Genomic DNA, 27,739 nt, shown 5'->3' on the forward strand with positions numbered 1-27,739 from the left:
CCCCTCCTCCGACGAGGACAGCGAACTGCCCTCCACGAAGGGGGACATCAAGGCCTTACTCTGCAACCTCCGCAAACTGTTTGCTGCAGACGTCGCCATACTGCGAGAAGAAATACATGGTGTGGAGGGGCGAGTTAAGATCATAGAGGAAAGCTCGCAGGATCTCAACGCACGCTGCACACAGCTGGAAGCCCAGAACGCTGATCTACAGCGCACTCAGACTCAGCTTAATAACCGTGTGGATGCACTTGAGGACCGGAACAGGAGCAGAAATATAAAGATCAGGGGAATCCCGGAGACGGTATCCCCAGATGAATTACTGCCATACATCCGGAGGCTCCTCAATTTCCTACTCACGCCACAACAGGCGAAAGTGGCCACGATCGAGGGGATATACCGCATACCGAGGGCCGCCAAAGCCCCGGCGAGCGTACCAAGAGATGTCATATTACAGCTGCTGACACGGTCGGCCCAACTAACCGTCATGGCTGCGGTAAGAGGAACAGCTACCCTCCCGTTTGAAACCGCCACCCTGTCCTTCTTCCAGGACTTATCCAGACCCACATTACTATGGCGAAGCAAATTCAAACCGCTAACCACCACACTTCGCCAACACGACATCCCCTATCGCTGGGCATTCCCTCGAAGCCTGGTCATTTCACATGGAGGCGCGACAACACGCATTACTGAAGCGGAAGAGATGGACTCGGTGCTGAACGCACTGCAGCTACCACAACACCCCATGCAGACCACTCAAGCCCCGAGACAGCATCCTCCTCACATCTGGGACATATCCAAAGTCCAACCGTTCCAGCCGACCGGAGCCACGGCTTCACCCTCTGCCGCATTTAAGGCACAAAGGGCCAACCGCCAGTCAACAGGCACCTGAGACCGGGTGGCACAAACAGGAACACTCGCCGCCGCTGAGGGGTGAACCCCCAACCACAGCATAATGCTCACTGTCAGAATTGGTACCTGGCTATTGTTTTTACTGCTGTTCCTGCTGGTGGCCTCGCTATTTTTCTTATTTGTTTATCTATTTATTTTACCTCTTATATATGATTAGTTGTTCTCTTGTCCTGTTTTGTACTACCGTTAACAATGTGGACTGATAGCAGCTAGGGCGACATTTAATCCTAAGCGACCCCCGCGGCAGACCTTAAATGAGGCTAAATCCTGATCCTAGCTTAACCCTAACCCCAGATCTAGCCAGATGAAACACCTACACGCAAAGAAGGGGGGGGGTTTACACGACATCGACTCACCTTTGTTGTCCTGACACCTCGACTACATAGCCCCTAACATAAGAGTACACCACCTCTCGCAAAATAACTTTAATCCTGCGGACTAGACGACTACACATATTAACAAACTAGCCCCCAAAATTCTTATATGTCTTATTTAGCCTTACCTGCTCCGCGCCTTAAGCCGCCATTATTTGCTAATCCTAAGAGAAAAACCCAAACGTGCAAGGTGAAACGAACCTAGTTAACAATCCTGTTAAAAACCTATTGCATATTATATATAGCATCTCCTGCTAAGCGCCCTACGCCGACAATATTTGCTACTCCTGAGAGGAAATCTCTAATGTATAACGTCTAATGAACCTAGTTAATACTCCTGCTCAAAAACTAATGCATGTCATATAAAGCATTAAATGACATGAGCCTTAGACCGACATTATGTGCTACTCCGGAAAGGAAAACTCTAATGTACAAAGTGTTATGAACCTAGTTAATAATTCTGTTTAAAGACCAATACGTGTCATGTATAGCCTTACCTGCTGTGCGCCTTAGGCCAACATTATATGCTACTACTGAGTGAAAAACTCTACTGTACAACGTGATAAGAACCTAGTTAACTATATACCATGTGTAGCCTACCTGCTGTGCGCCTTAGGCCGACAGAATATGCTACTCCTGACAGTAAAATTCTAATGAACAACGAGTTATGAACCTAATTGACAAGCCTGTTAAAAACTAATACTTGTCATGTATAGCCTTACCTGCTGTGCGCCTTAGGCCGACATTATTTGCTACTCCTGAGTGAAAAACTCTAGTGTACAACGTGATAAGAATCTAGTTAACAATCTTGATAAAAACGAATACAAACCATGTGTAGCCTTACCTGCCGTACACCTCAGGCCGACATTATGTGCTGCTCCTGAGAGTAACACTATAATGAACAACGAGTTATGAACCTAATTGACAAATCTGTTAAAAACTAATAAATGTCATGTATAGCCTTACCTGCTGAGCGCCTTAGGCCGACAATATATGCTACTCCTGAGAGGAAAAACTCTAAGGTACAAAGGGATAAGACCCAAGCTAACAACCCTAATAAAAACAACTGCAGGTCCCATATAGCCTTACCTGCTATGTGCCTTAAGCCGACATTATTTGCCACTGATGAGAGACAAACTCTAAGGTACAAAGTGTTATGAACCCAGTTTAATAATTATGTTGAAGATTTATGCATATTATATGTGGCTTTACCTGCTGTGTGCCTTACGCCAACATTATTTGCCACTCCTGAGAGGAAAACTTGAATGTACAACGTGTTATGAACCAAGTTATTAACCCTGTCTTAAAAACTAATGTATGTCATATATAGCGTTTCCTGCTATCCGCCGCCAGCTGACATCATGGTTGTTCCAGAGAGAAAAAAGCTAATATTAAATATTACCAAAAAGTGCAACACTATCAAATGCCACACTATTGTTAAGTACTGTTATATTACTTGTCTGTCGATGCTGTTGGGGCATGGACGGAATGTTTGTAAACCATATGCACACAAAAATAAAGAATTATAAAAAAAAAAAAATTCATTTTTCTACAGTGAGTCTAGCACTCCTATCTGATGGATACAGTTATAACAATCTGTGTACTTGCTATATCATATAATACACAGGGTTTTAATTACTGAATAGCAAGTTTACAATGACCCTGCAACATGAGTCTAAAGAGGAGATTTTACAATAAACCAGGCTCACTGTGGGCAATGAGCGAAGAATTAACTTCTTCAGATAATTCAAATTAGAGTTTGGTCTAAAAGTGTATATCCCATTAAATGGCAGACAGTGTACAGCATACTAATGAGGAGGGGAACTAGAATTAGATCGTGTAAATCCCATTAAAGAGCTGTCACTGGAATCTGACAGTGTACATCCAATTAGGGAGCTGTCACTGGGATCTGACAGTGTACACCCCATTAGAGAGCTGTCACTGGGATCTGACAGTGAACATCCCATTAGAGAGCTGTGTCACTAGGATCTGACAGTGTACATCCCATTAAAGAGCTGTCACTGGGATCTGACAGTGTACATCCCATTAGAGAGCTGTCACTGGAATCTGACAGTGTACATCCCATTAGAGAGCTGTCACTGGAATCTGACAGTGTACATCCCATTAGAGAGCTGTGTCACAAGGTTCTAACAGTGTACATCCCATTAAAGAGCTGTCACTGGAATCTGATTGTGTACATCCCATTAGAGAGCTGTGTCACTGGGATTTGACAGTGTACATCCCATTAAGGAGCAGGGTCACTGGGATCTGACAGTGTACATCCCATTAGAGAGCTGTGTCACTAGGATTTGACAGTGTACATCCCATTAAGGAGCTGTCACTGGGATCTGACAGTGTACATCCCATTAGAGAGCTGTGTTACAAGGATCTGACAGTGTACATCCCATTAGAGAGCTGTCACTGGAATCTGACAGTGTACATCCCATTAGAGAGCTGTCACTGGAATCTGACAGTGTACATCCCATTAAAGAGCTGTCACTGGAATCTGATTGTGTACATCCCATTAGAGAGCTGTGTCACTAGGATTTGACAGTGTACATCCCATTAAGGAGCAGGGTCACTGGGATCGGACAGTGTACATCCCATTAGAGAGCTGTGTCACTAGGATTTGACAGTGTACATCCCATTAAGGAGCTGTCACTGGGATCTGACAGTGTACATCCCATTAGAGAGCTGTGTCACTAGGATTTGACAGTGTACATCCCATTAAGGAGCTGTCACTGGGATCTGACAGTGTACATCACATTAGAGAGAGGTGTGTCACTAGGATTTGACAGTGTACATCCCATTAAGGAGCTGGTTCACTGGGATCTGACAGTGTACATCCCATTAGAGAGCTGGCTAACTAGGACCTGACAGTGTACATCCCATTAGAGAGCTGGCTAACTAGGACCTGACAGTGTACATCCCATTAAAGAGCTGGGTCACTAGGACCTGACTGTGTACATCCTATTAAAGAGGTGTCACTGGGATCTGATCGTATACAGCCCATTTAAGAGCTGGGTCACAAATTTACAATTTTGAAATGGAAAAACAAACAGAATTGGACATACTATTATAGGTTAGACCTTATACTATCTATACATAGTTACATAGCTGAAAAGAGACTTGCGTCCATCAAGTTCAGCCTTCCTCACATATGTTTTTGCTATTGATCCAAAAGAAGGCACAAAAACTAGTCTGAAGCGCTTCAAATTTTGCAACAAACTAGGAAAAAATTCCTTCTTGACCCCAAAATAGCAGTCAGATGTCTCCTTGAATCAAGCAGCTATTACCCCACTTAGAAATTATATCCCTGTATGTTATGTTTTTGCAAGTATTTATCCAATTTTCGTTTAAAAATCTGTATGGACTGTGATAAAACCACCACTTCAGGCAAATAATTCCATATCCTTACTACTCTTACTGTAAAAAAAAAACCTTTTCTTTGCCTTAGATGAAATCTCCTTTCTTCCAGCCTAAATGCGTGACCTCGTGTCCTATGTATAGCCCTGTTTATGAATACATTTCCAGATAATGGTTTGTACTGGCCCCGTATATATTTGTATCATGTTATCATATCCCCTCTCAGGCGCCGTTTTTCCAAACTAAAGAGATTTGCGTTTTTTAACCTTTCTTCGTAACTAAAATGCTCCATTCCTTTTATCAATTTTGTAGCTCGTCTCTGTACTTTTGATATCCTTCTTTAGAACAGGTGCCTAAAATTGCACAGCATATTCAAGGTGTGGTCTTACCAGCGATTTATAAAGAGGCAAAATTATATTTTCATTACGAGAATTTATGCCCCTATTTATACATGACAAAACCTTACTGGCCTTAGCAACTGCAGATTGACATTGCATATTGCTGCCTAATTCGTTGTCTATAACAATTCCCAAATCCTTCTCGTGTGTGGTTATCCCTAATTCACTACCATTTAGTGTGTAAGTTGCTTGTGCATTCTTAACCCCGAAGTGCATAACTTTGCATTTCTCTACGTTAAATTTCATCTGCCATTTTAGTGCCCAATCCCCCAATCTATCCAAATCCCTCTGCATGTTATTACTTTACAAAGTTTTGTGTCATCTGCAAACACCGAAACATGGCTTTCAATGCCCATTTCAAGATCATTTATAAATATGTTAAAAAGAAGCGGTCCCAAAACAGAACCCTGAGGGACACCACTTACCACTTTTGTCCAGCTGAAAAATGTACCATTAATGACAACTCGTTGTACTCTATCCTTAAGCCAATGTTCTACCCAAGAACAAGAATAATCATCTAGACCAATTTCTTTTAGTTTGAAGACTAACCTATTGTGAGGAACCGTATCAATTGCCTTGGCAAAATCCAAGTAGATCACATCCACTGCAACACCCTGATCTATACTTCTACTTACTTCTTCATAGAATGCAATTAGGTTAGTTTGACATGAACTATGTTTCATAAAACCATGCTGATTATTGCTAATAACGCAGTTCTTCCCAATGAATTCCTGAATATTATCCCTTAATAGCCCTTCAAATATTTTACCAGTCACAGAAGTAAAGCTCAGAGGTCTATAATTTCCAGGCAAGGATTTTGAACCCTTTTTACATATAGGAACAACATCTGCATTCCTCCAATCCTCCGGTAAAATACCTGAAACAAAAGAATCTTGAAAAATTAAATATAGAGGTTCAATTATTTCCCTACTTAGCTCCTTAAGTACTCATGGGTGAATACCGTCAGGCCCTGGGGCTTTATTTACATAAATTTTCTTTAATAGCTGTAGCACCTTGTCTCGAGTTATCCAATCACAAGTTATCTGCAACTTTTTTGCAGCAATCATTTGCATATATTTTGCCATAGGATTCTCATTAATATATACTGAAGAAAAATTGTTATTTAAAATTTCTGCCTTTTCCTAGTCTTCATTAACTAACAGACCCATCTCTTTTTCCAGAGTACCTACACTTTCATTTTTTGGTGTTTTAAGAATTTATGTACTTGAAAAATTTTTTAGGGTTGGTTTTGCATTCTTTAGCTATCAATTTCTCATTTTCTAGTTTAGTCACTTTAATTGCCTTTTTGCAAGCATTATTGGCTTTCTTATATCTTATATAGGATGCCTCTGATTTGTCCGATTTAAATGCCCTTTTCTTATTTTTAATCTCTTGTTTTACTTCTCTACTAAGCCACATTGGTTTTAATTTGTTTCTTTTATATTTATTACCCAATTTGTTTCTTTTATATTTATTATCCAACATACTGTGAAATGTACCTTTCTAATATTTGTTTGAATAGTTTCCATTTATCCTCAGTGTTTTTATCACTAAGGAGTTTATGCCAGTCGATATATTGTAGAGCTGCCCTAATCTTATTGAAATTAGCTTTTTAAAAATTATATGCTTTTGCTTTTTTGAGATTATTTTAAAATTACCATATTGTGATCACTATTTCCCAAATGCTCCCCTACTTGAATGTTTGTCAAAAGATCAACATTGTTTGTTATAACGAGATCCAGACCAGCATCCTTTCTAGTTGGTGCGTGTACCAGTTGTGACATAAAGGTGTCATTTAACACATTCAAAAACCTGATTCCCCTTGCTGAAGTACAAGTCCCCCTGTCCCAATTTATGTCTGGGTAATTAAAATCTCCAATAATTAACGTGTTACCCCGATTTGCAGCTTTTCCAATTTGCTCTAACAGCTGTTCTTCCTCATTAACAGGGCTGCCATCAGAAATTTTGGGGCCCCTGACACAGCTCAAGGTCTGGGGCCCCCGGCGCCTGCACCCGAGTCCCCCCCCCCAGTCCGCCCACAGGGATGCAGTGTCTGCAGGGCCGGTGCAAGGATTTTTGCCGCCCTAGGCAAAAGTAAAGTTTGCCACCCCCCATGTGACATCACAGTGCCCCACCCATATGATCTGCCATGTTAACTAACACAGTGCTGCAGTGCCGCCGTGTTTACAATAAAAGGCCTGCAGGGACAGGCTATAGACACCAGAACCACTACATTAAGCTGCAGTGGTTCTGTGGACTATAGTGTCCCTTTAATGTGAGGTAAATTAAAGATTAGTGCCATGAATAATATACTAGATTGCCTACTTACAACCAGATGAGGATGATGATGGGCTTCAGCTGCCGTCTGGCTCCACTGGTCTGGTGTAGAACAGGCTCTCTGGAGGCGGTTTGTAACTGTGGTCACAAAAATCAATGTTCTGGGAGAACGAGAAGCAGCTCCATTTTTTGAGGGCCCTTTACACAGCTCAAGGTCTGGGTCCCAGGGTCCACCTTCATGTTCCACCAATGAGTTTGTTCACAGGGGTGTGTGGGTGGGTGGGGGGGGGGGGGGGAATGTCCTGATGTGTGTACGGAATGCATTGTGTGAATCTGTGTTTGTATGTGTAAGGGCTGCAAGGTGAGTTTGTGTATGTATGGGATGCAGTGTGTGTGTCTGTAAGGGATGCACTGAGTGTGTGGAAGGGGTGCATTGTGTGTTGCTGTGTGTAAGGGATGCATTGCTTGTGTATGTGTGTCTGTGTGTAATGCATTGTGTTTTTCTGTGTGCAAGGGGTGCATTGTGTGTGTGTGTGTGTTGGATGTCAATCTCTCCCCCTACCCCCGTCAATTTCCTTCTTCTCCCCCTCCCTCTCATTTCCTTCTTCTCCCCTCCCTCTCATTTCCTTCTTCTCCCCCTCCCTCTCATTTCCTTCTTCTCCCCCTCCCTCTCATTTCCTACTTCTCCCCCTCCCTCTCATTTCCTTCTTCTCCCCCTCCCTCTCATTTCCTTCTTCTCCCCCTCCCTCTCATTTCCTTCTTCTCCCCCTCCCTCTCATTTCCTTCTTCTCCCCCTCCCTCTCATTGCCTTCTGCCCCCTCCAATTTCCTTCCTCCCTCCCCCCTCAAATTTCCTTCCTCTCCCCCCTCCCTCAAATTTCCTTCCTCTCCCCCCTCCCTCAAATTTCCTTCCTCTCCCCCCTCCCTCAAATTTCCTTCCTCTCCCCCCCTCCCTCAAATTTCCTTCCTCTCCCCCCCCCCAAATGTCCTCCCTTCCTCTCCCCCCCTCAAATGTCTTCCCTTCCTCTACCCCCTCAAATGTCCTCCCTTCCTCTCCCCCTCCCTCAAATTTCCTCCCTTCCTCTCCGCCTCCCTCAAATGTCCTCCCTTCCTCTCCCCCCTCCCTCAAATTTCCTCCCTTCCTCTCCCCCCTCAAATTCCTACCTCTCCCTCCCCTCCCTCAAATTTCCTTCCTCTCCCCCCCAATTTCCTTCCTCTCCCCCCCACATTTCCTTCCTCTCCCCCCCAAATTTCCTCCCTCTCCCCCCCACTCCCTCAAATTTCCTCCCTTCCCTCCCTCTCCCCCCACTCATTCATATTTCCTCCCTCCCCCCACTCATTCATATTTCCTCCCTCCCCCCCTCCCTCAAATTTCCTGCCTTCCCTCTCCCCCCCACTCATTCAAATTCCCCCCCCACTCAAATTTCCTCCCTTCCCTCCCTCTCCCCCCACTCATTCATATTTCCTCCCTCCCCCCCTCCCTCAAATTTCCTCCCTCCCTCTCCCCCCCACTCCTCAAATTTCCTCCCTTCCCTCCCTCTCCCCCCCACTCATTCATATTTCCTCCCTCCCCCCCTCCCTCAAATTTCCTGCCTTCCCTCTCCCCCCCACTCATTCAAATCCCCCCCCCCCCGCCACCCCCACCCCCACAAATTTCCTGACGCCCGGTGACCCGGCGGGCGCGCGAGGGAGCACTCTCCTCTGAGTGCTTCCTCTTCAGCTCCCTCGCGCGCCGCGTACTGATGACGTCATCTTCCGGCTCCGGCATCAGTACGGTGCGCGAGGGAGCTGAAGAGGAAGCACTCAGAGGAGAGTGCTCCCTCGCGCGCCCGCCGGCGCCGGGTGTCAGCAGGGCCAGCCTCTGGGGGGCCCTGAGGTGACCGGCTGCTGGGCCCCCCAGGAGAAGAGGCTGGCCCAGTGGGAACATACCGGGGTCGCAGGGCCCCCTGCGACCCGGTATGTTCCCACTGAATGTGGGGCCCGGACGACCTGAGCAGTCCGGGCCCCCCAGGACCGCCGGGCCCATGACAACCGTTTCGGTTGTCATGCCCTGATGGCGGCCCTGCTCATTAATATTTACATTAGGTGGTTTATAACATATCCCAACCAATAATTGATTTCCCTCTGTTTGCCCCAAGCAGATATCTACCCATAAAGCTTCCACATTTTCCTCGTCACACTCCACATGCCTAAGATTTGACTTTAACTCATGGTTGACATACAAACATACCCCACCACCCTTCTTGTTTTTCCTATCCTTCCTAAATAACATGTACCCATTTAAGTTAACTGCCCAGTCATGTGTCTCATCCCACCATGTTTCTGTTTTGCCTATTATATCATATTGTTTAGTGTATGCTATTGCCTCTAGTTCCCCCATTTTGTTATATAGGCTCCTTGCATTAGTAAGCATACATTTAATATTATCATGAGTCATTTGTACTTTTTGTGAATTATCAATATTACATACCTCCTCTGTTCTGAGCTTCCCCCTCCCCCCATCTCCAACCCCTTTGTTCTGAGCTAAAGCCCATCTCCTTTCTGTCCTATCTCCATTTTCTAGATTGCTTTGACCCTCCCCCCTACTACTAGTTGAAAATCTCCTCCAACCTTCTAGCCATCCTATCCCCCAGCACAGCAGACCCTCTTCCGTTTAGATGCAATCCATCATGGCTATACAGGTTGTACCCAAGCGCAAAATCGTCCCAGTGCTCTAAAAATCCGAAACCCTCTTTCCTGCACCAAGACTTCAGCCACGCATTGACCGCTCTAATCTCCCGCTGCCTTTCTGCTGTAGCGCGCGACACAGGTAATATTTCTGAAAATACTACCATGGAGGTCCTTTTCTTTAGCTTACTTCCTAGATCCCTGAACTCACTCTTTAGGACCTTCCATTTTCTTCTGACTTTGTCATTGGTAACAATATGGACTATGACAGCTGGGTCATCCCCAGCCCCTCCCAATAATCCCTCCACTCTGCCGGCAACATGCCGGACCCGAGCACCCGGGAGACAGCAAACTGTCTGGTTGAGATGATCAGAGCGGCAGATTACCCTATCTACTCTCTTAATAATAGAGTCCCCTACCACCACAGCCTGTCTAGCCTTCCTTACCCGCTCAACCCCACCTGTACTAGAGGGGCTGTTGCCACGGCTGTTAGAAGGAACAGCTTCCTGTAGTACAGCTACTCCTGAGCTGATGCTCCCAACATCTTCACTCAAACAGTCAAATCTGTTAGGCTGCACAAGATCAAGACTAGCTAAACCTTTCCTCTTCCCTCCTCCCGGCTTCCTCGCCCCACTGTTACCCATCTATGTGCCTGCTCACCAACTGTCTCACCTCCACCCACACCACTACCTGCACCCACTAAACTCTGCTCAGTGAGCAGCAGACTCCTCTCAAGATTGTCAATCTCCCTCAGTTTTACAATTTGCCTCTTCAGATCTCCAATCCGAGCTTCCAGAAAAGCCACTCGCTCACACCCACCACAGAGGTATGGACCCTGGACAGATTCCCACTTACAAAAAACACAAGTGAGCAAAAACAATATTTACCCTCTTGGTTTAAACTCCTACTTAAAAGAGACTACTGTAAATAGCCTACTTTCAAGCAAACTCCAGTGAGCAAGCTCTGCGAGTCAGTAGTGGGTTTATATTGGTAATACAAATCCCACACAGGTGGAAATTAAGGGGCACCGACAAGGAGAGGAATAGAAACAGGAGAGGAAAAAAAAAAGGAGGGAAAAACTTATTAAATAAAAACCAGCAAGGAGAAAAAATATATATAAGAAAAAGGGAAAAGGTTATAAAAATTAAACAAAAATCAAAACAGCAAGGAGAAAATAAATGTAAAGGGTCAAAATAAAAAAAAAAACACACAACAACAAAAACAAACAAAAAAAATATATAAAATTAAACCTGCTTTTTTTCTAATACCAACCACAGTCCACCAGTTCTCCAACAAACTCCTGTTGTTTTCATAAACCCAGCAAAGAAATACAAATATATATAAGAAAAAGGGGAAAAAGTTACAAAAAAATGTAAATAAACCAAAACAGCAAGGAAAAAAATAAATTTAAAAGGGTCAAAGTTTAAAAAAAAAAATACTATTATCACTTAAATCTTGATAAAGTACAACTAGGAAATTTTCAAATCCTGAGCTATAAGCCATGTGTAAAATCTACTTTAAACATCAAAACACACGTGCACAGAATTTTGGTTCTGATATACAGTATGTTTATGGCATGAAGTGTTAATGATGCGCCTGTGAATGCAGGAATGTTTTTGTATGTTAAATGGATATTTTGTGTTAAATGACTCTACACAGTGCAAGGAAAACAAACCAGTTTTCCTGGCACTGCAGGATCCTGCGAAACCCCCTCCTGCCCCCCCCCCCCATCCCATGTTAAAACCCCTTTAGTGACTTATCTGAATCCAGCGCCGATGTCCCTCGGCGCTGTGTCAGGCTCCGGCTACGCTCCACCCCCACCGGCGGGGGAGACCTAATGCGCATGCGCAGCGCGCATTAGACCTCCCCATAGGAAAGCATTATTCAGCCACTAGAGGAGGCCTTAACCCTGCAAGGAATTTATTGCAGTTTATAAAAACTGCAATAATTACACTTGCAGGGTTAAGGGTGATGGGAGTTGGCACCCAGACCACTTCAATGGGCTAAAGTAGTCTGGGTGCCTGGTTCCTTTAATGTCCATGAGTGTGAGTGCAGAGAGGTGTTTTTGTGTTAACTGTCTGTGTGTGAATGTAGGAGCCCCTGACGAAGTAGTCTTTCAACTCCGAAACTCGTGTCGGGTTTAGCTCGACACACCTTCACTTCACTCGAGAACGCAATTATGCACTTGTAGGGAACTTTCCCTGACTTTTCTTTTTAGTTTTGTTTCAGTTGATCTACGTAGCCTCTAACTTGGAGCATAATTTTTTGGTGTGATTAACAGAGGCACACCAGATCACGGGTTCTAGTGACAGCCTTAGCACAGAACACCCACAAAGGTGTTTTTAGGAGAATGTAGGGAATTAGTATAGCGGAGTCCTCAGTAGTATTTCCTACGATAATCAGTACTGATTGCTAGAACGCAATACCTCCTAGGATCTAATTATCATCCACAAGGACATAATCACGTCTATTACTTAGGAGTTTTCCTACCCACGCTCTCTTTATTTAGTCTCTCTCTCTGGTGTTTCAGTACCCGCTCAATCATCGGATGACCCTTACCTAACCATCCAGAGGGCAACTGAAACTGGCTGGTCAATCCACCTTAGACCAATCAAGGATTTACATTTGAGTTTATTGCCCCCCTGTTACATAGATCCTGGGGGCTCACATTGCAGCTTACAAGTACCTACACTGCAATTAGCTGCCATCATTTTGTACCTGGCTATCCCAGTGGCACCACAGGGGAATAGCTCCAATTGGCACCACTAATTGGATATACCGCTAATATTGTATCCGTTTGTTATAGAAGTCAAATAAAGTTATATTTTTTCTGGATACGTAGTTTCACTTCACCACTAAATAGTGAAGTGCTCTTTCCTTGTATTTTTTATTGTTCACTCCAAGCAAGCTTACTAGGTATTGATTTGATTCAACATAGGTGTTCTCTTTATACCTTTACCAGCCCTTTGGGAGCCCCCTAGAGGGTAGCTTTCCCATCATAGTTTTCTTTGTGTTCTCTATACATAATTTTAGGGTTCAAGCCCTTTCTGGTGGAGCTGGTACCACCACCCTGACCGATTTCCCTAAGTTTCTATCCAATTTCTTGTTGGCTACTAACAAAGGGAAACTTTCTTCTGCATTATCTCTGTTGACAATGTGTGAGTTCTGGGGTAAAATATGAATGCAGGGGTGTGTTTGTGTTGAATGTCTTTGTATGCAGGGGTTTTTTTTTTTTGTCAATCAATTTTTATTGAAGGTTTTCTTTTTGTTATGTCAGCGTTTGGTTGGATACAAAAATAAAAGAGGGGTAGGGTGCATAATACGTTACATGAGACAACATATGTCATGAAAAGACAATTTGGTGAAAAGAGTAATAAACAACAACCATACATTGACATTTTGACATGAGGGTAATATAGCTTAGGGAGAGCAGCGGCATAGTCCGTATCTACGGTTTTGTGAGTAAGGATCAAATGAGCGGTTCAGCTGCCTTCTAAATGTACCCCTAACCTACGGGGCAGCGGGGGGGAGAGCGGGGGATTTTTTAGTGTGGGAGTGCACTCCACCATACGGGTGGGCACTCTAGCTTCAGGGAGCCGGAGCTTCTCACTATGGGTGGGAGGGTGTTTAGGCACCTTTAAGCGTTCTGGACTGGGGTGGGCAATGGAGCTATTTCTGGTCAAACTATAGTCCAATAAAACTTGCTAGTAAAACATGGGAGACATACTGTGTGCGCTGCGGCACTAATCACAAAGAGTTCAGACTACATCATCGTGATTGACATTGTCCACTATATTCAAGTCCCCGATGAGGGGGTCTGAGGCCTCCTTGAGGTGGAGGGGTCGGTGTTCTGTGGGTCCCGTGCTTGAATGATTGATTGTTGAGCAGGAGTTGTCTTCGGGGCCGTTAAGCCCAGTTTCCGCAGGAATTGTGGTGCTTCTGCCAGAGTAGATATTTTATGTACCGTCCCTTCGTGAGATACCACCAGGAACCTAGGTGATCTCCAGTGATATTCCATCCCGGCTGTTCGCAGCTGGCTGGTAACAGGATTCAGAGATCTTCTCCACTGCAGAGTCGACCTGGTAAGGTCTTGATAAAAGGAGAGTGTGGCGCCTTCGAATGCTAGCGGTGTCTTTCCTCGTAGTGCTGTCAGCAGGCTTTGCTTATCTTGCGCGGTTGAACAGCGGACTATGACATCTCTTGTCCCAGGCAAGCGTGCGTTGCTCGGTAACGGCAGGCGATATGTTCCGTCAAGGGAAAACTTCTTTGCCTGGCTTGGTGGGAGCACCGAGGCTACCAGCCTCCGGAGATAATGTGGGAGTTCGTCGGGCGTGATTGGGTCGGGTATGCCCCGAATTTTAAGATGATTGCGCCTTGACCTATCATCTAATGCTGTGAAATGGAGTGCCAGGGCTTGTTGAGTCACGTGCATGTTGGAAACCGTGTCCGATAGGGCCGACAGATCCCTACGGAGGTCGGTGATGTCGCCCTCTGACACTGCCACCCTGTCATTTACCGCTTGTAGGTCTTTCTTTATTCCTGCCACATCGGCTGCTAATAGGCCTTTTATCTCTGCGACCAAGTTACGGAAGTCGCGTTGTGTGACCGCGGCTGATCCCTCTGTGTCCCCTGCTGGGTGAAGTACCTGGTCAGGGGCCGGGTCGGCCTGTATCCCATCCGTTACGGCCTGCTCGACTTCAGGCTCCCTTGCCGCCATTTTTGTCAGTGGCTGCCGTTGGAGCATGGACCCAATGTCTCTGGACCCCGTGGGTGCCTCTGGATTCTGCTTCTGCGTCCGACGCCCCATAGTCGGTGTCCGGGTAGGTGGCGGGGTGGGCAGGTAAGCTTCAGAGTCTGAGTCGGCCAGGGGTTCAAGGCCTTGGAGCAGCGCCGACAGGTCTAGGCCTGTGTGCGGTCTGTAGGCCCCAGATCTCCGCTTCTGGCGTTTCGGTTTGGCAGCTTGTAGAAATGGCATAGGTCGCCTCTTGGTGGGCTCCCCTGGTAGAGCCGGCGTTTCTATGCTCCAGTGTGGGGTGATTCCCCCGAGAATCGGCAGTTTTTCCGTGTCGGGAACGGAGCGTTGGGAGATGGCGACCGCTCCGGCTCGAGGTTAGGCTCCTCCTTCTGTATGCAGGGGTTTGTGTTGACTGGGTGTGAATGCATTGGTGTGTGTTAATTGTGTTTGTGCTTGTGTTGACTCTCTGAATGAAGGGCTGTTTTTTGTGTTGATTGTGTGTGTGAATGCAGGGGTATGTTTTTGTTGACTGTGTGTGTTTGTGTTGTCTGTGCTGTCTGTGTGTGTTTGTGTTGACTGTGTGGGTATGTGAATTCTGGGATGTGTTTGTGTGGAGTGTGTGAATTTGACACAGGGTGTTATAGAAATTACTCCTAATTTCAAATAACATCTCTCCTGGGGAATGGTTAAAGGATACCATGTGGCCCTCAGGAGACACACGAGGTATGGTCTGCGTAAGAGATGAGGTTACTCTGTCCCAGAATGCAGTTCCCCTGGAGATGAAGAAAACAAAGTGTTTCAGCATACCAAACACGACAAGTATTATTACATTTAAAATAAATTCATACTAACTCATCCTTTAGCATCCAGGTATCACAAGGGTAAAATACATTACTAGGGTTTTGAAATTGAAACCTAATTCATTCCTTCCAGGTTTACTTAATTAATAAGGCGAGTTAATAAATATTGGACAATCTACAGCAGGAGGTCCAAAAGGTAGATTCCTAGATGTTGTTGCACTCCAACTCCCATGATGCTGTGACGGTTTTTTGAAAGGAAAAGCATCATGGAACTTGTAGCACTAAAACAACTGGAGATTCATCACTTGGACACCACTGATCACTAGCAATTTCCAATCCCACCTTCACAACAGGATAGTCAGCAAATAAAAGTTTTACTGTCATTACGTTAAACATTTACTGATTTGAACCCAGATTTAATGAATAAAACTATCTGTATCACTTTCTTGACAATAGCTAATTTCTAATTCCACTTCTTATTGGACATGAAGATTTGGGTTCGGTCTTGCTTAAGAGGCAGGTGATAGGCCATGCTCTCCTGGACAGTGAGATCATCACGCTACTGATGGGTCAGAAATATATCTAGAGGGACAGATAATTAGTATGACATCACATGAAACGTACCTTCTGTTAACCTGAGCAGTTTGGAGAAACTTCATAGTGGACATGGGACACAGAGTTCGGATTATTTCCCAGGGTTCCAGGCCAATGCTCACAGAGCTACAACAGGACAAGACATGATACCACCTTAGAGAAGCCAACATGTAACTGGAGAATTCACTAAGCTGGAACAACCATTAACAGCACGCTATCGTTAATCACTGGACAGTGATATAGTATGGAACAATTAATTTTAGCCAGTGGGAAGACTTTATTGATTCCTTGTAAGAGCAAATTCCAGCAACAGATCCTAAACAACAGTTTTAGTCACATGTGCCTAGAACAGACTACTTTAGATTGACCTGATCGGCATTTCTTAAAACAATGTGGAGTTCTGCTAACATTGTTGTTGCTCAAACTATATGTTCAGTATATATACACCTACCTCCTGGTTGCGAGTGAGTGCACGGGGTAAAGGAGACCGACCAGACACGAAGCAATGTAAGTGTTCATGTCGCGGAGTGAGACTGCAGGCTGCACCCCTGAAACCATTGGCATTTTCTTCTCGGTCAGATCCGCGGCTCTACGCAAGACATCGTCATTCTGGAAGAGCAGCACACCATCACAGTACCTTCAAACACAGCAATTAGATTAGGATTATTGTTAAACTAAACAATGGACAGACTCTGTAACAAGAGTGTGAAATGAAACTGGTCAATATATCAGTTGTTAATATGTGCAGAGCTAAAAGTATGTGACAGAAAGTTAGGGGTGATGTGTGTGGTAAGCAAGCGATGGACCTGGGGGTAGGAGTGGAGTGGGAGATTAATGGTAGAATGCGTGGCCAAGGTGGGTTGCGGATTAGGGATATGTATTTAGGCTACAGGTGTGGAGTATGTTCATTTACCAGTAATTATCATAAAGCTGTAGGTTTCTAACGAATGTGCCCCTTACCTTTGCAGCCAGGCCAGGCACAGCAGAGAGTTGTAATGCTGTAGGGGGGTCTCCCCATTTTCATGGGGAGCCACCGTCATGGACAGTATGTGACCTGCAGGGTACGTGTCTCTGATTTCTTCACACAGATGAGCCCCCAAACCTAAAGGATACAAATCAATTATAAAAAAATAAATAATAAAATTACAAAGCTAGCAGCCATTCAGAAAAAGAAGATGAGCAGATAAATACAGCAGGATGGAGAACAAAGTTCCTTGGACTCAAAATTAATGAAAAGCAGGAGAACCCACAATACCAGGCAGATTCACAGTACCCAGCAAATTCCAGAATTTCCACACATTAGATATGATGCCTCCACTTAGTCTATGCAAGAGAACTCATAATACCCACAATGGAGGGAATTTATAATACCCACCAAACCCAGTAACTATGAATACCAGGTGCCTCGGTACCCACCAGACCTAGTGCCCCCACACACAATGGAAGGAATTTAAAATACCCACCAAACCCAGTAACTATGAATACCAGGTGCCTCGGTACCCACCAGACCCAGTGCCCCCACACACTATGGAGGGAATTTATAATACCCACCAAACCCAGTAACTATGAATAACAGGTGCCTCGGCACCCACCAGACCCAGTGCCCCCACACACTATGGAGGGAATTTATAATACCCACCAAACCCAGTAACTATGAATACCAGGTGCCTCGGTACCCACCAGACCCAGTGCCCCCACACACTATGGAGGGAATTTATAATACCCACCAAACCCAGTAACTATGAATACCAGGTGCCTCGGTACCCACCAGACCCAGTGCCCCCACACACTATGGAGGGAATTTATAATACCCACCAAACCCAGTAACTATGAATACCAGGTGCCTCAGTACCCACCAGACCCAGTGCCCACACACACTATGGAGGGAATTTATAATACCCACCAAACCCAGTAACTACGAATACCAGGTGCCTCGGTACCCACCAGACCCAGTGCCCCCACACACTATGGAGGGAATTTATAATACCCACCAAACCCAGTAACTATGAATACCAGGTGCCTCGGTACCCACCAGACCCAGTGCCCCCACACACTATGGAGGGAATTTATAATACCCACCAAACCCAGTAACTATGAATACCAGGTGCCTCGGTACCCACCAGACCCAGTGCCCCCACACACTATGAAGGGAATTTATAATACCCACCAAACCCAGTAACTATGAATACCAGGTGCCTCGGTACCCACCAGACCCAGTGCCCCCACACACTATGGAGGGAATTTATAATACCCACCAAACCCAGTAACTATGAATACCAGGTGCCTCGGTACCCACCAGACCCAGTGCCCCCACACACTATGGAGGGAATTTATAATACCCACCAAACCCAGTAACTATGAATACCAGGTGCCTCGGTACCCACCAGACCCAGTGCCCCCACACACTATGGAGGGAATTTATAATACCCACCAAACCCAGTAACTATGAATACCAGGTGCCTCGGTACCCACCAGACCCAGTGCCCCCACTCACTATGAAGGGAATTTATAATACCCACCAAACCCAGTAACTACGAATACCAGGTGCCTCGGTACCCACCAGACCCAGTGCCACCACACAGACTATGAAGGAGCACAGTGCCACTATAACAGTCTCGGCGCTCCACCTCCTTCCGGAAACTCTCCATTGTCAGGTCCAGCAGGCTCTTCTCTGTGTTTGTACAAGATCCACTGTATCCTAGGGAATAGCCAACATTCTTATTATGCTATCGGCAAAACATAACAACAACTAGACATCTATTGTAAGAAAGTTAGTTTTTCTGAAATGGGGTATAACTGCATGGAAATGAAGGTGGGGTAATATGGCTGGGGACGGCAAAAATGGCTGGAGTGTGACATGCAGTGTGGGGGATATAGAGGGCACAGTTTGTAGACACAGGAGTGAGCTGGAAGACATGGAATCCTGGCTGCAATCGTTTATAAAAAATATTTAAACATTTTTACGATAAAGCAGTCTGTATAGGGAGGATTAATGGGAATGTTGCTAGTCAGTCAACACAGTTTAATGTGTCTCTGTAAGGAGGAACGCACAGAACTTCATCCAACACGCTGCAACAAAGAATCTGTGTTTTCATAGGCTTCCCCCTATACACAGCAAGCCAAGCTTGACATTGTATTCCCTGCTTCTGCAAGATCTGAAGACTTAATATCATTATAAGATCCCAGAGCAGCTCGACTTATTGCATCCAATATTGTAACGAGCTGAACACAAAGCACTGCAGGGGGGATCCAAACTACTGTCTGTATTTATTGTGGGTTATAAACCGCGAGAGGTGCTATCAGGTTACCATAACAACCACTGACAAATGCATAATCTAACCTTAAACACTGCACTCGTACAGGGAGCAAATGAAGCGATGGGGCTTCACTTAGAGATTTGTTCTTACAAACCTCTCTCCCTTCCGGTCATGCCGATAAGCTGCACAGATGTTCTCCATGCATTGAAAAACAGTCCCAGAATGCTTTGCAGAAAATGGCAGATTTTGACTCAAATGATATATGCAACAGCCTGTTTAATTGGACACCCACACACAATCTGAGCAGGACGGAGTACAATTACAGTTTGCTAAAGTGCTTTATGAATGAAGAGTGTGTCTTTTTTCCATTTTACAGTTTAAGTTCAGATTTCAATAGAAATTGGCACCTACATAAATTAACCCCCCTGGTTGTCAGTCAGACAACCGGTCCTGTTACCTCCTGGTTATTTAGCTCAATAAAGCTGTACTCAAGAGGCAGAAATTGCCCAGGGCACCTGCCTTGCAAAGACTTCACATTGAGCTGCATTGGGAAGTCTGTGATTGGACAGCCACAGAAAGTCTGGGCGGGGTTAGAAGGGGAGGGCTTGTAAAGGCTGCAGACAAGCAATCTTGTAAGCAAGTTGGTTTGGGGTATAACTAAATGCATGCATATTTGGTTTTTGTTTAATTTTGTATTTATGCAGTGGAATGTCCCTTTCCAAAAAGAAAATAATGGTACTTCAGAAATGCATGCAAAACAGATTTAAAAAAAATATTTGAATCACAAATACACTGTTTGCATTAGGGTATAATCCTTACCAAAGGCCCAATTGTTCCCTCTTCCTCTCCGTCCAACAATCAGGTTTGAGTCTCTGAAACAGCTTTAGTGCAACACAATTAATATTAACTCAGACTGAAATGTCTTTCTTAGAGGGACAGTAAGATATCATTGAGGGTCTCAATGCTTTAAACAGATCTGGCAGTGGAGATGCTACTAACCCATTTCCTAATATTGGGGCAAAAGAAAAAGTGTGATTCTTGTGAAGAGGAAGCACATTCTTGCGGTATTATATTACATTTGCCCCATGAAACTGCTCACATTCCAAGAGAGATCAGTCCAGAAATACTGCTTTGTATTGATTAATAAAGAAAACAATTTTAAGATTTCCACAAAATCCATAAAAATTTGGAAGAATTTCCCCAATCTTACATTGCACAATCCACTACCCTTACCAGAACTACTTAGCGGAGATTAAAGGTGAAAACACAAATTCTGTCATCACAGCATCTATCTTTAAAAGATACTAAACTCGGCTTTGATTTTTTTCCTTCTCTCTCTTATGTGGAACTGGCAAGAAAGACACAAACTACAACGCCTGTATAGATGTAATAGAAAATGCAATCCCTTCCACTGTAATAACAGACAGCAAGCATACCAGCCAAATCCCAACCAACAACACACACAGTTATTCACCAAAGTGGGAAATGTTGGGAATTCAATAGGAATTTCAATATTCCAAACAAACTGTAAACAAGTCAGCTACATTTTTGCTTTGGCAATAAAAAAAAATGAGAAAAAAAAAAAAGGAAAAAAAAAAAAATCACTCAATTCACTCTGAACTCCAGACAATTCCCACATTAAAGGGACACTCCAGGCACCCAAACCACTTCTGCCCATTGGCATGGTCTGGGTGCCAACTCCAACTCCCACTACCCTTAACCCTGCAGCTGTAAATATTGCAGTTTTCATAAACTGCAATAATTACATTGCAGGGTTAACTCCTCCTCTAGTGGCTGTCTACTAGACGGCCAATAGAGGGCACTTCCTGGTTTCTAGCACAGGTTTTCTGTGCTAGAGCGTCGCTGGACGTCCTCACACTGTGTGAGGACCTCCAGTGTCGCTCAATTCCCCATAGGAAAGCATGTTCAATGCTTTCCTATGTAGAGGTCTAATGCGCGTGCGCGGCATTGCCGCGAGTGCGCCTTAGGTCTCCCCCGCCGGCGGCCGCGCATGCGCGATCGGTCTCCAACTGCCAGATGGGGGAGGAGCGTGGGCGGACCCGAAACCACCGCCGAGGGACATCGGCGGGGGTCTCAGGTAAGTTATTGAAGGGGTTTTCACCCCTTCAGCAACATGGGATGGGTGATGGGAAGGACAGGGTACCTGCAGTGACAGGAAAACGGTTTGTTTTCCTGGCACTGGAGTGTCCCTTTAATGAATTATCTTGGTTGTGATGTAGCGTCAACTTGCCAATGGATCAAAGGACCGTAGCAGAGTGATAGACATAGTTTTATGAAATTATGGGAAATATGTAAAACACTTTATAACACTCACCTTTTCTTAACTTGCTTCCGAATTTTTCTTATCACTTTGGGTTCACTATCCACACAAATTGCATTTATGGAGTTGTCACGGGAGAAATAGTTGTATCTAAAAAGCAAAATAATAAGTGGACTCAGATCTCAGCACCATTTATCACTGGTAGGAGGACACAACGGATCCAAGACACAACTCACAGCTTAGAGCTCAATCGTGGGCTAGAGAAAGTTTGGCATGACGAGAATAATTGACTGCCAGTCACCCTGGCTGACATTCCAGCAAGGAGTAACAGCTGTTAACCCTTTGCTGATTTTTGTGGCCTCCATTACAATTAAGGATTTGTAAAAATCGATAGGATTTTAATCTTTCAGCCATTATCATGCAACAGTTATCAAATGGAACACAATCCCCGTTTTCCAAACATTAATCTGCCAGTAATAGACAAAGACATCGATTTAATACTGTTGGATAACTTTCCAAATGATTTAACAGTTTTGGATAAACTTTTAAAATAGTTTTTTCATCATATTAAAATATATATCCGAATCCAAAGTCTCCTTGACAAACTCTGCATATTTTAATGTAAATTAATATACATAAAAAATATCAAAACTATTAAAATATTTTAATATTTTTCATAATAATAAATTATTTGGAACGCTTAACCAGCACTTCTAAAGCTAGTCCAAAGTCAGAGAATATTATCTTAAAACAGGGCCCAAACTGCCATTTTATTATAATTGTCGTAAGGAATCATAAGTTAAAATTGCTTGTACACGTCATCAATTCAGTGCAGATGTCAGTGGTGTTCATTCCACTCATGGGGTACTAGTGATCAGTTACAAATGCATTTTGAATGATTTCTCAAGTCCTCTGAGATACTAAATTTGCTGCTGTTTGTCCTGCTCACTGTGGGAGTGGGAACCACATGGGACACAGGGTGGGAGGAATCCTGGGGTTACTGCTGTTTGTCCTGCTCACTGTGGTAGTGGGAACCGCATGGGACACAGAGTGGCAGGAATCCTGGGGTTACTGCGGTTTGTCCTGCTCACTGTGGGAGTGGGAACCACATGGGACACAGAGTGGGAGGGATCCCGGGGTTACTGCTGTTTGTCCTGCTCACTGTGGGGGAGGGAACTGCATGGAACACAGAGTGGGAGGGATCCTGGGGTTACTGCTGTTTGTCCTGCTCACTGTGGGGGAGGGAACCACATGGAATAGAGAGTGGGAGGGATCCTGGGGTTACTGCTGTTTGTCCTGCTCACTGTGGGAAAGGGAACCACATGGGACACAGAGTGGCAGGAATCCTGGGGTTACTGCGGTTTGTCCTGCTCACTGTGGGAGTGGGAACCACATGGGACACAGAGTGGGAGGGATCCCGGGGTTACTGCTGTTTGTCCTGCTCACTGTGGGGGAGGGAACTGCATGGGACACAGAGTGGGAGGGATCCTGGGGTTACTGCTGTTTGTCCTGCTCACTGTAGGAGTGGGAACCGCATGGAACACAGAGTGTGAGGGATCATGGGGTTACTGCTGTTTGTCCTGCTCACTGTGGGAGTGTGAATCGCATGGAACACAGACTGGGAAGGAATCATGGGGTTACTGCTGTTTGTCCTGCTCGCTGTGGGAGTGGGAACCACATGGAACACAGACTGGGAGGGAATCCTGGGATTACTGCTGTTTGTCCTGAGCACTGTGGGAAGAATCACCCTCCACTTATTCGGTTCTCTCATTCCCTGCTACTTTATTCGTTGGATTTATTACCTTTATTGCTGGTTCATTCGTTACTTTCATTTCGTTAATTTCCCTTGTTCAGTAAAATAGTCAGTTTACCGAACGAGGACCACCCTGGGTAGCAATTAGAACTTAGAACTCTGAGTAACTGCACGAAAACCGCAAGTTAATTGACTGTTCCGAGGTGGCCGCCATTTCGGCATACGAACACGTGGCGAGAACAATGGACGGCAGCCATCTTAATTCCCGAACGTCCAGCCAGCGGGACTTGGTCGTCGAGTGCTTGGAACTGTTTTCGGCATGGCACTCGACGAACACCCAGTCCCCCTCTGGAAGTCCCATACAAACCACTTATAAATACGGCAGAAGAACGGCGTTTGGGAGTTTGAAACAGATGAACGAGGGAAGCATTCTCCAAGAAACAGATTGAAGATATCTACAGCGGTTTTCGTGCAAATTTCATCCGAACGGAGACCGGCTCTTGCCACTGATTCTATGGAACTCTGAGTCGGCTACAATCTCGTGGCGAGCCGGTCAAACTTCCACACAGTTTTCATATTAATATGTTATGTATAAAGTATATTTTTAAGAATTGTGAAAGATTTTAACTTTTCTGGCCAGTAGATAATTGTGTTTGATATGCTGCTTAAACTCAATTATCTAGCCTGGCCCAGAGGAGGAGTTATGTGTTGCATAAATTGAGCACCCTTGTTCCTATTAAATCAGTCCTGTTCCAGCATTAAGCTTTGGCTCATGTGTGGATTATTCGGCGATACCAGCGATTTATTACTCTGTGGATTACTTGGCTATTTTATTTTATGGGAAGAAGGGAACGATTGACGGGTCACAGGATTATACAGTCATAGGAACCACATGGGACACCGAGCGGGAGAGAATCCTGGGGTTACTGCTGTTTGTCCTGCTCAATGTGGGAGTGGGAACCACATGGGACACAGAGTGGGAGTAATCCTGGGGTTACTGCGGTTTGTCTTGCTCACTGTGTGAGTGGGAACCACATGGGACACAGAGTGGGAGTAATCCTGGGGTTACTGCTGTTTGTCTTGCTCAATGTGTGAGTGGGAACCACATGGGACACAGAGTGGGAGGAATCCTGGTGTTATCACTGTTTGAAGGTTTACCTGCCCTCTTCACTCGCGTTGTTGTGGAGTATCTGCCACCATTCGTGTCCAATCTGGTTGCCACATTGCCCGACCTGAAGCCAAATCAATGACATTTCCTGACAGGAAATAAATAAATTATTAGAAGAGATACAATAAGGAGTGAGGGGTACAGACACAGACATTGTACTAGGGAGGGGTACAGATACAGGCAGTGTACTGGGGAGGGGTACAGATACAGGCAGTGTACTGGGGAGGGGTACAGATACAGGCAGTGTACTGGTGTAGGGGTACAAATAAAAGCAGTGTGCTACGGGGGATGTGTACAGCTACAGGCAGTGTACTTGGGAGGGGGGTACAGCTTCAGACAGTGTATTTGGGAGGGAGGTACATTTTTAGACAGTGTACTGATGGGGGGGTACAGCTACAGGCAGTGTATTATGGAGGGGATACAGATAGAGGCAGTGTATTATGGAGGGAGGTACAGCATCAGGCAGTGTGTTTGGGAGAGGTGTACAGCTTCAGGTAGCGTATTGGGAAAGGGGGTACAGCCACAGGTAGCGTATTGGGAAAGGGGGTACAGCTACAGGTAGCGTATTGGGAAAGGGGGTACAGCTACAGGTAGCGTATTGGGAAAGGGGGTACAGGTAGCGTATTGGGAAAGATGGTACAGCTACAGGTAGCGTATTGGGAAAGGGGGTACAGCTACAGGTAGCGTATTGGGAAAGGGGGTACAGCTACAGGTAGCGTATTGGAAAGGGGGTACAGGTAGCGTATTGGGAAAGATGGTACAGCTACAGGTAGTGTATTGGGAAAGGAGGTACAGCTGCGTATTGGGGAGGGGATACAGTTACTGGTTGCGGATTGGGGGGGATACAGTTACTGGTTGCGGATTGGGGAGGGGGAACAGCTACAGGTAGCGTATTGGGGGAGGGGAAACAACTACAGGTAGCGTATTGGGGGAGGGGAATCAACTACAGGTAGCGTATTGGGGGAGGGGAATCAACTACAGGTAGCGTATTGGGGGAGGGGAATCAACTACAGGTAGCGTATTGGGGGAGGGGAAACAGCTACAGGCAGCGTATTGGGGGAGGGGGAACAGCTACAGGTAGCGTATTGGGGAGGGAAAACAGCTACAGGCAGCGTATTGGGGGAGGGGGAACAGCTACAGGTAGCGTATTGGGGAGGGGGAACAGCTACAGGCAGTTTATTGGGGGGAGGGAAAGTTACAGGTAGCATATTGAGGGAGGGGATACAGCTACAGGTAGAGTATTGGGGGAGGGGGTACAGCTACTATAGTGGAGGGAGAACAGCTACAGATAGCGTATTGGGGAGGGGTACAACTGCCATGTTTCACTGAGGGTTAATCCAGCCTCTAGTGGCTGTTTCACTGACAGCCACTACAGGCCGCTTCCGCGATTCTCAGTGTGAAAATCACAGTGAGAAGACGCTGGACGTCCATAGGAAAGCATTGAGTAATGCTTTCCTATGGGCGTTTTGAATGCGGGCGCGGCTCTTGCCACGCATACGCATTCGGATCGGACGTTGGCAGTGGGAGGAGAGGTCACCAGCGCCGAGGGAGAGTGGCGCTGGAGAAAGGTAAGTTAACCCCTTCAGCCCAGCGGCAGGGGTGCCCTGTGGGTGGGGGGACCCTTATGACCCTATAGTGCCAGGAAAACTAGTTTGTTTTCCTAGCACTATAGTGGTCTTTTAATTATTATTATTATTGCCATTTATATAGCGCCAACAGATTCCGTAGCGCTTTACAATATTATGAGAGGGGATTTAACTATAAATAGGACAATTACAAATAAACTTACAGGAACAATAGGTTGAAGAGGACCCTGCTCAATCGAGCTTACATTCTATAGGAGGTGGGGTGTAAAACACATTAGGACAGGAATTTGTAATCAAATAAGGTGAGCTGCCCTTTAGGAGAGGGCAAGAGACAGGTATGTGAGGTAGGGGTTAGTCTGGGAGGCCATAAGCTTTCCTAAAGAGATGGGTTTTAAGGCACTTCTTAAAAGATGCAAGACTAGGGGAGAGTCTGATGGCGGTAGGCAGGCTATTCCATAGGAAGGGAGCCGCCCGCGAGAAGTCCTGCAAGCGCGAGTTGGCCGTACGGGTGCGGACAACGGACAGGAGGTGGTCTCGGGCAGAGCGGAGAGACCGAGAAGGGGCATACCTATGGATCTGTGAGGAGATATAAGAGGGGCTAGAGTTGTTCAGTGCTTTATAGGTGTGAGTTAGTACCTTGAATTGACTCCTATAGCATACAGGAAGCCAATGTAAGGACTGGCAGAGGGGTGAGGTGTGAGAGAAACGACTAGAGAGGAAAATCAGTCTAGCAGCAGCGTTCATTACGGACTGTAGGGGTGCAGTACGACTTTTGGGAAGACCAATCAGGAGAGGGTTACAATAATCCATGCGGGAAATTACTAGAGCATGGACAAGCTCCTTGGTAGTATCTGGTGCAAGAAAGGGGCGGATGCGGGCTATGTTTTTAAGTTGGAATCTACAGGATTTGGCAACATGCTGGATGTGAGGCTCAAAGGTGAGGCCAGAGTCAAGTATGACGCCAAGACAGCGCGCTTGCAAGGATGGACTGATGTTGGTACCACAAACTTGAAGGGAGAGCGAAAGAGGAGGATCAGTATTAGGAGGAGGAAAGACAAGGAGCTCAGTTTTTGAGAGATTAAGTTTCAGAAAGAGGGAGGACATCCAGTCAGAGATGGAAGAAAGGCCAGCAGTGACACGTTGCAGGACGGCAGGGGAGAGGTCTGGGGAGAAGAGATATAGCTGGGTGTCATCAGCGTAGAGGTGGTAGTGGAATCCAAAAGAGGTAATAAGTTTGCCAAGAGAGGCAGTATAAAGAGAAAATAGAAGGGGACCAAGGACAGAGGAGGTATCATTAGAAAAAGAGACACTGAATGAGCGTTGGGAGAGATAAGAGGAAAACCACGAGAGGACAGAGTCACAGAGACCAAGCGATTGAAGAGTTTGAAGAAGGAGAGCATGATCAACAGTGTCAAAGGCCGCTGAGAGGTCAAGAAGAATAAGTATGGAGTAGTGGCCTTTGGATTTAGCTGCGATTAGGTAGTTAGTAACTTTGATAAGGGCAGTCTCTGTAGAGTGGAGAGGGCGGAAGCCAGATTGAAGGGGGTCAAGGAGAGAGTTGGAATTGAGGAAATG

At 45.5% G+C, this 27,739-nt stretch overlaps 1 protein-coding gene across 1 annotated transcript in view; it reads right to left on the bottom strand.

The window, feature by feature from the left end:
• Positions 1-27,739, bottom strand: part of LOC134608190 (tubulin delta chain-like) — a 35,896-nt gene that overhangs the window by 3,212 nt on the left and 4,945 nt on the right. Inside the window, exons 2-9 of the mRNA XM_063450853.1 lie at positions 24,569-24,666; positions 21,712-21,807; positions 20,196-20,257; positions 18,680-18,817; positions 17,080-17,221; positions 16,571-16,756; positions 16,150-16,245; positions 15,423-15,498 (exon numbers count right to left, since the gene is read on the bottom strand). Coding sequence (XP_063306923.1) covers positions 15,423-15,498; positions 16,150-16,245; positions 16,571-16,756; positions 17,080-17,221; positions 18,680-18,817; positions 20,196-20,257; positions 21,712-21,807; positions 24,569-24,666 — 894 coding nt within the window. The remainder of the gene's footprint in view (positions 1-15,422; positions 15,499-16,149; positions 16,246-16,570; positions 16,757-17,079; positions 17,222-18,679; positions 18,818-20,195; positions 20,258-21,711; positions 21,808-24,568; positions 24,667-27,739) is intronic.

Source organism: Pelobates fuscus, chromosome 4 (assembly GCF_036172605.1).
Source record: "Pelobates fuscus isolate aPelFus1 chromosome 4, aPelFus1.pri, whole genome shotgun sequence".
Lineage (NCBI taxonomy): Eukaryota > Metazoa > Chordata > Amphibia > Anura > Pelobatidae > Pelobates > Pelobates fuscus.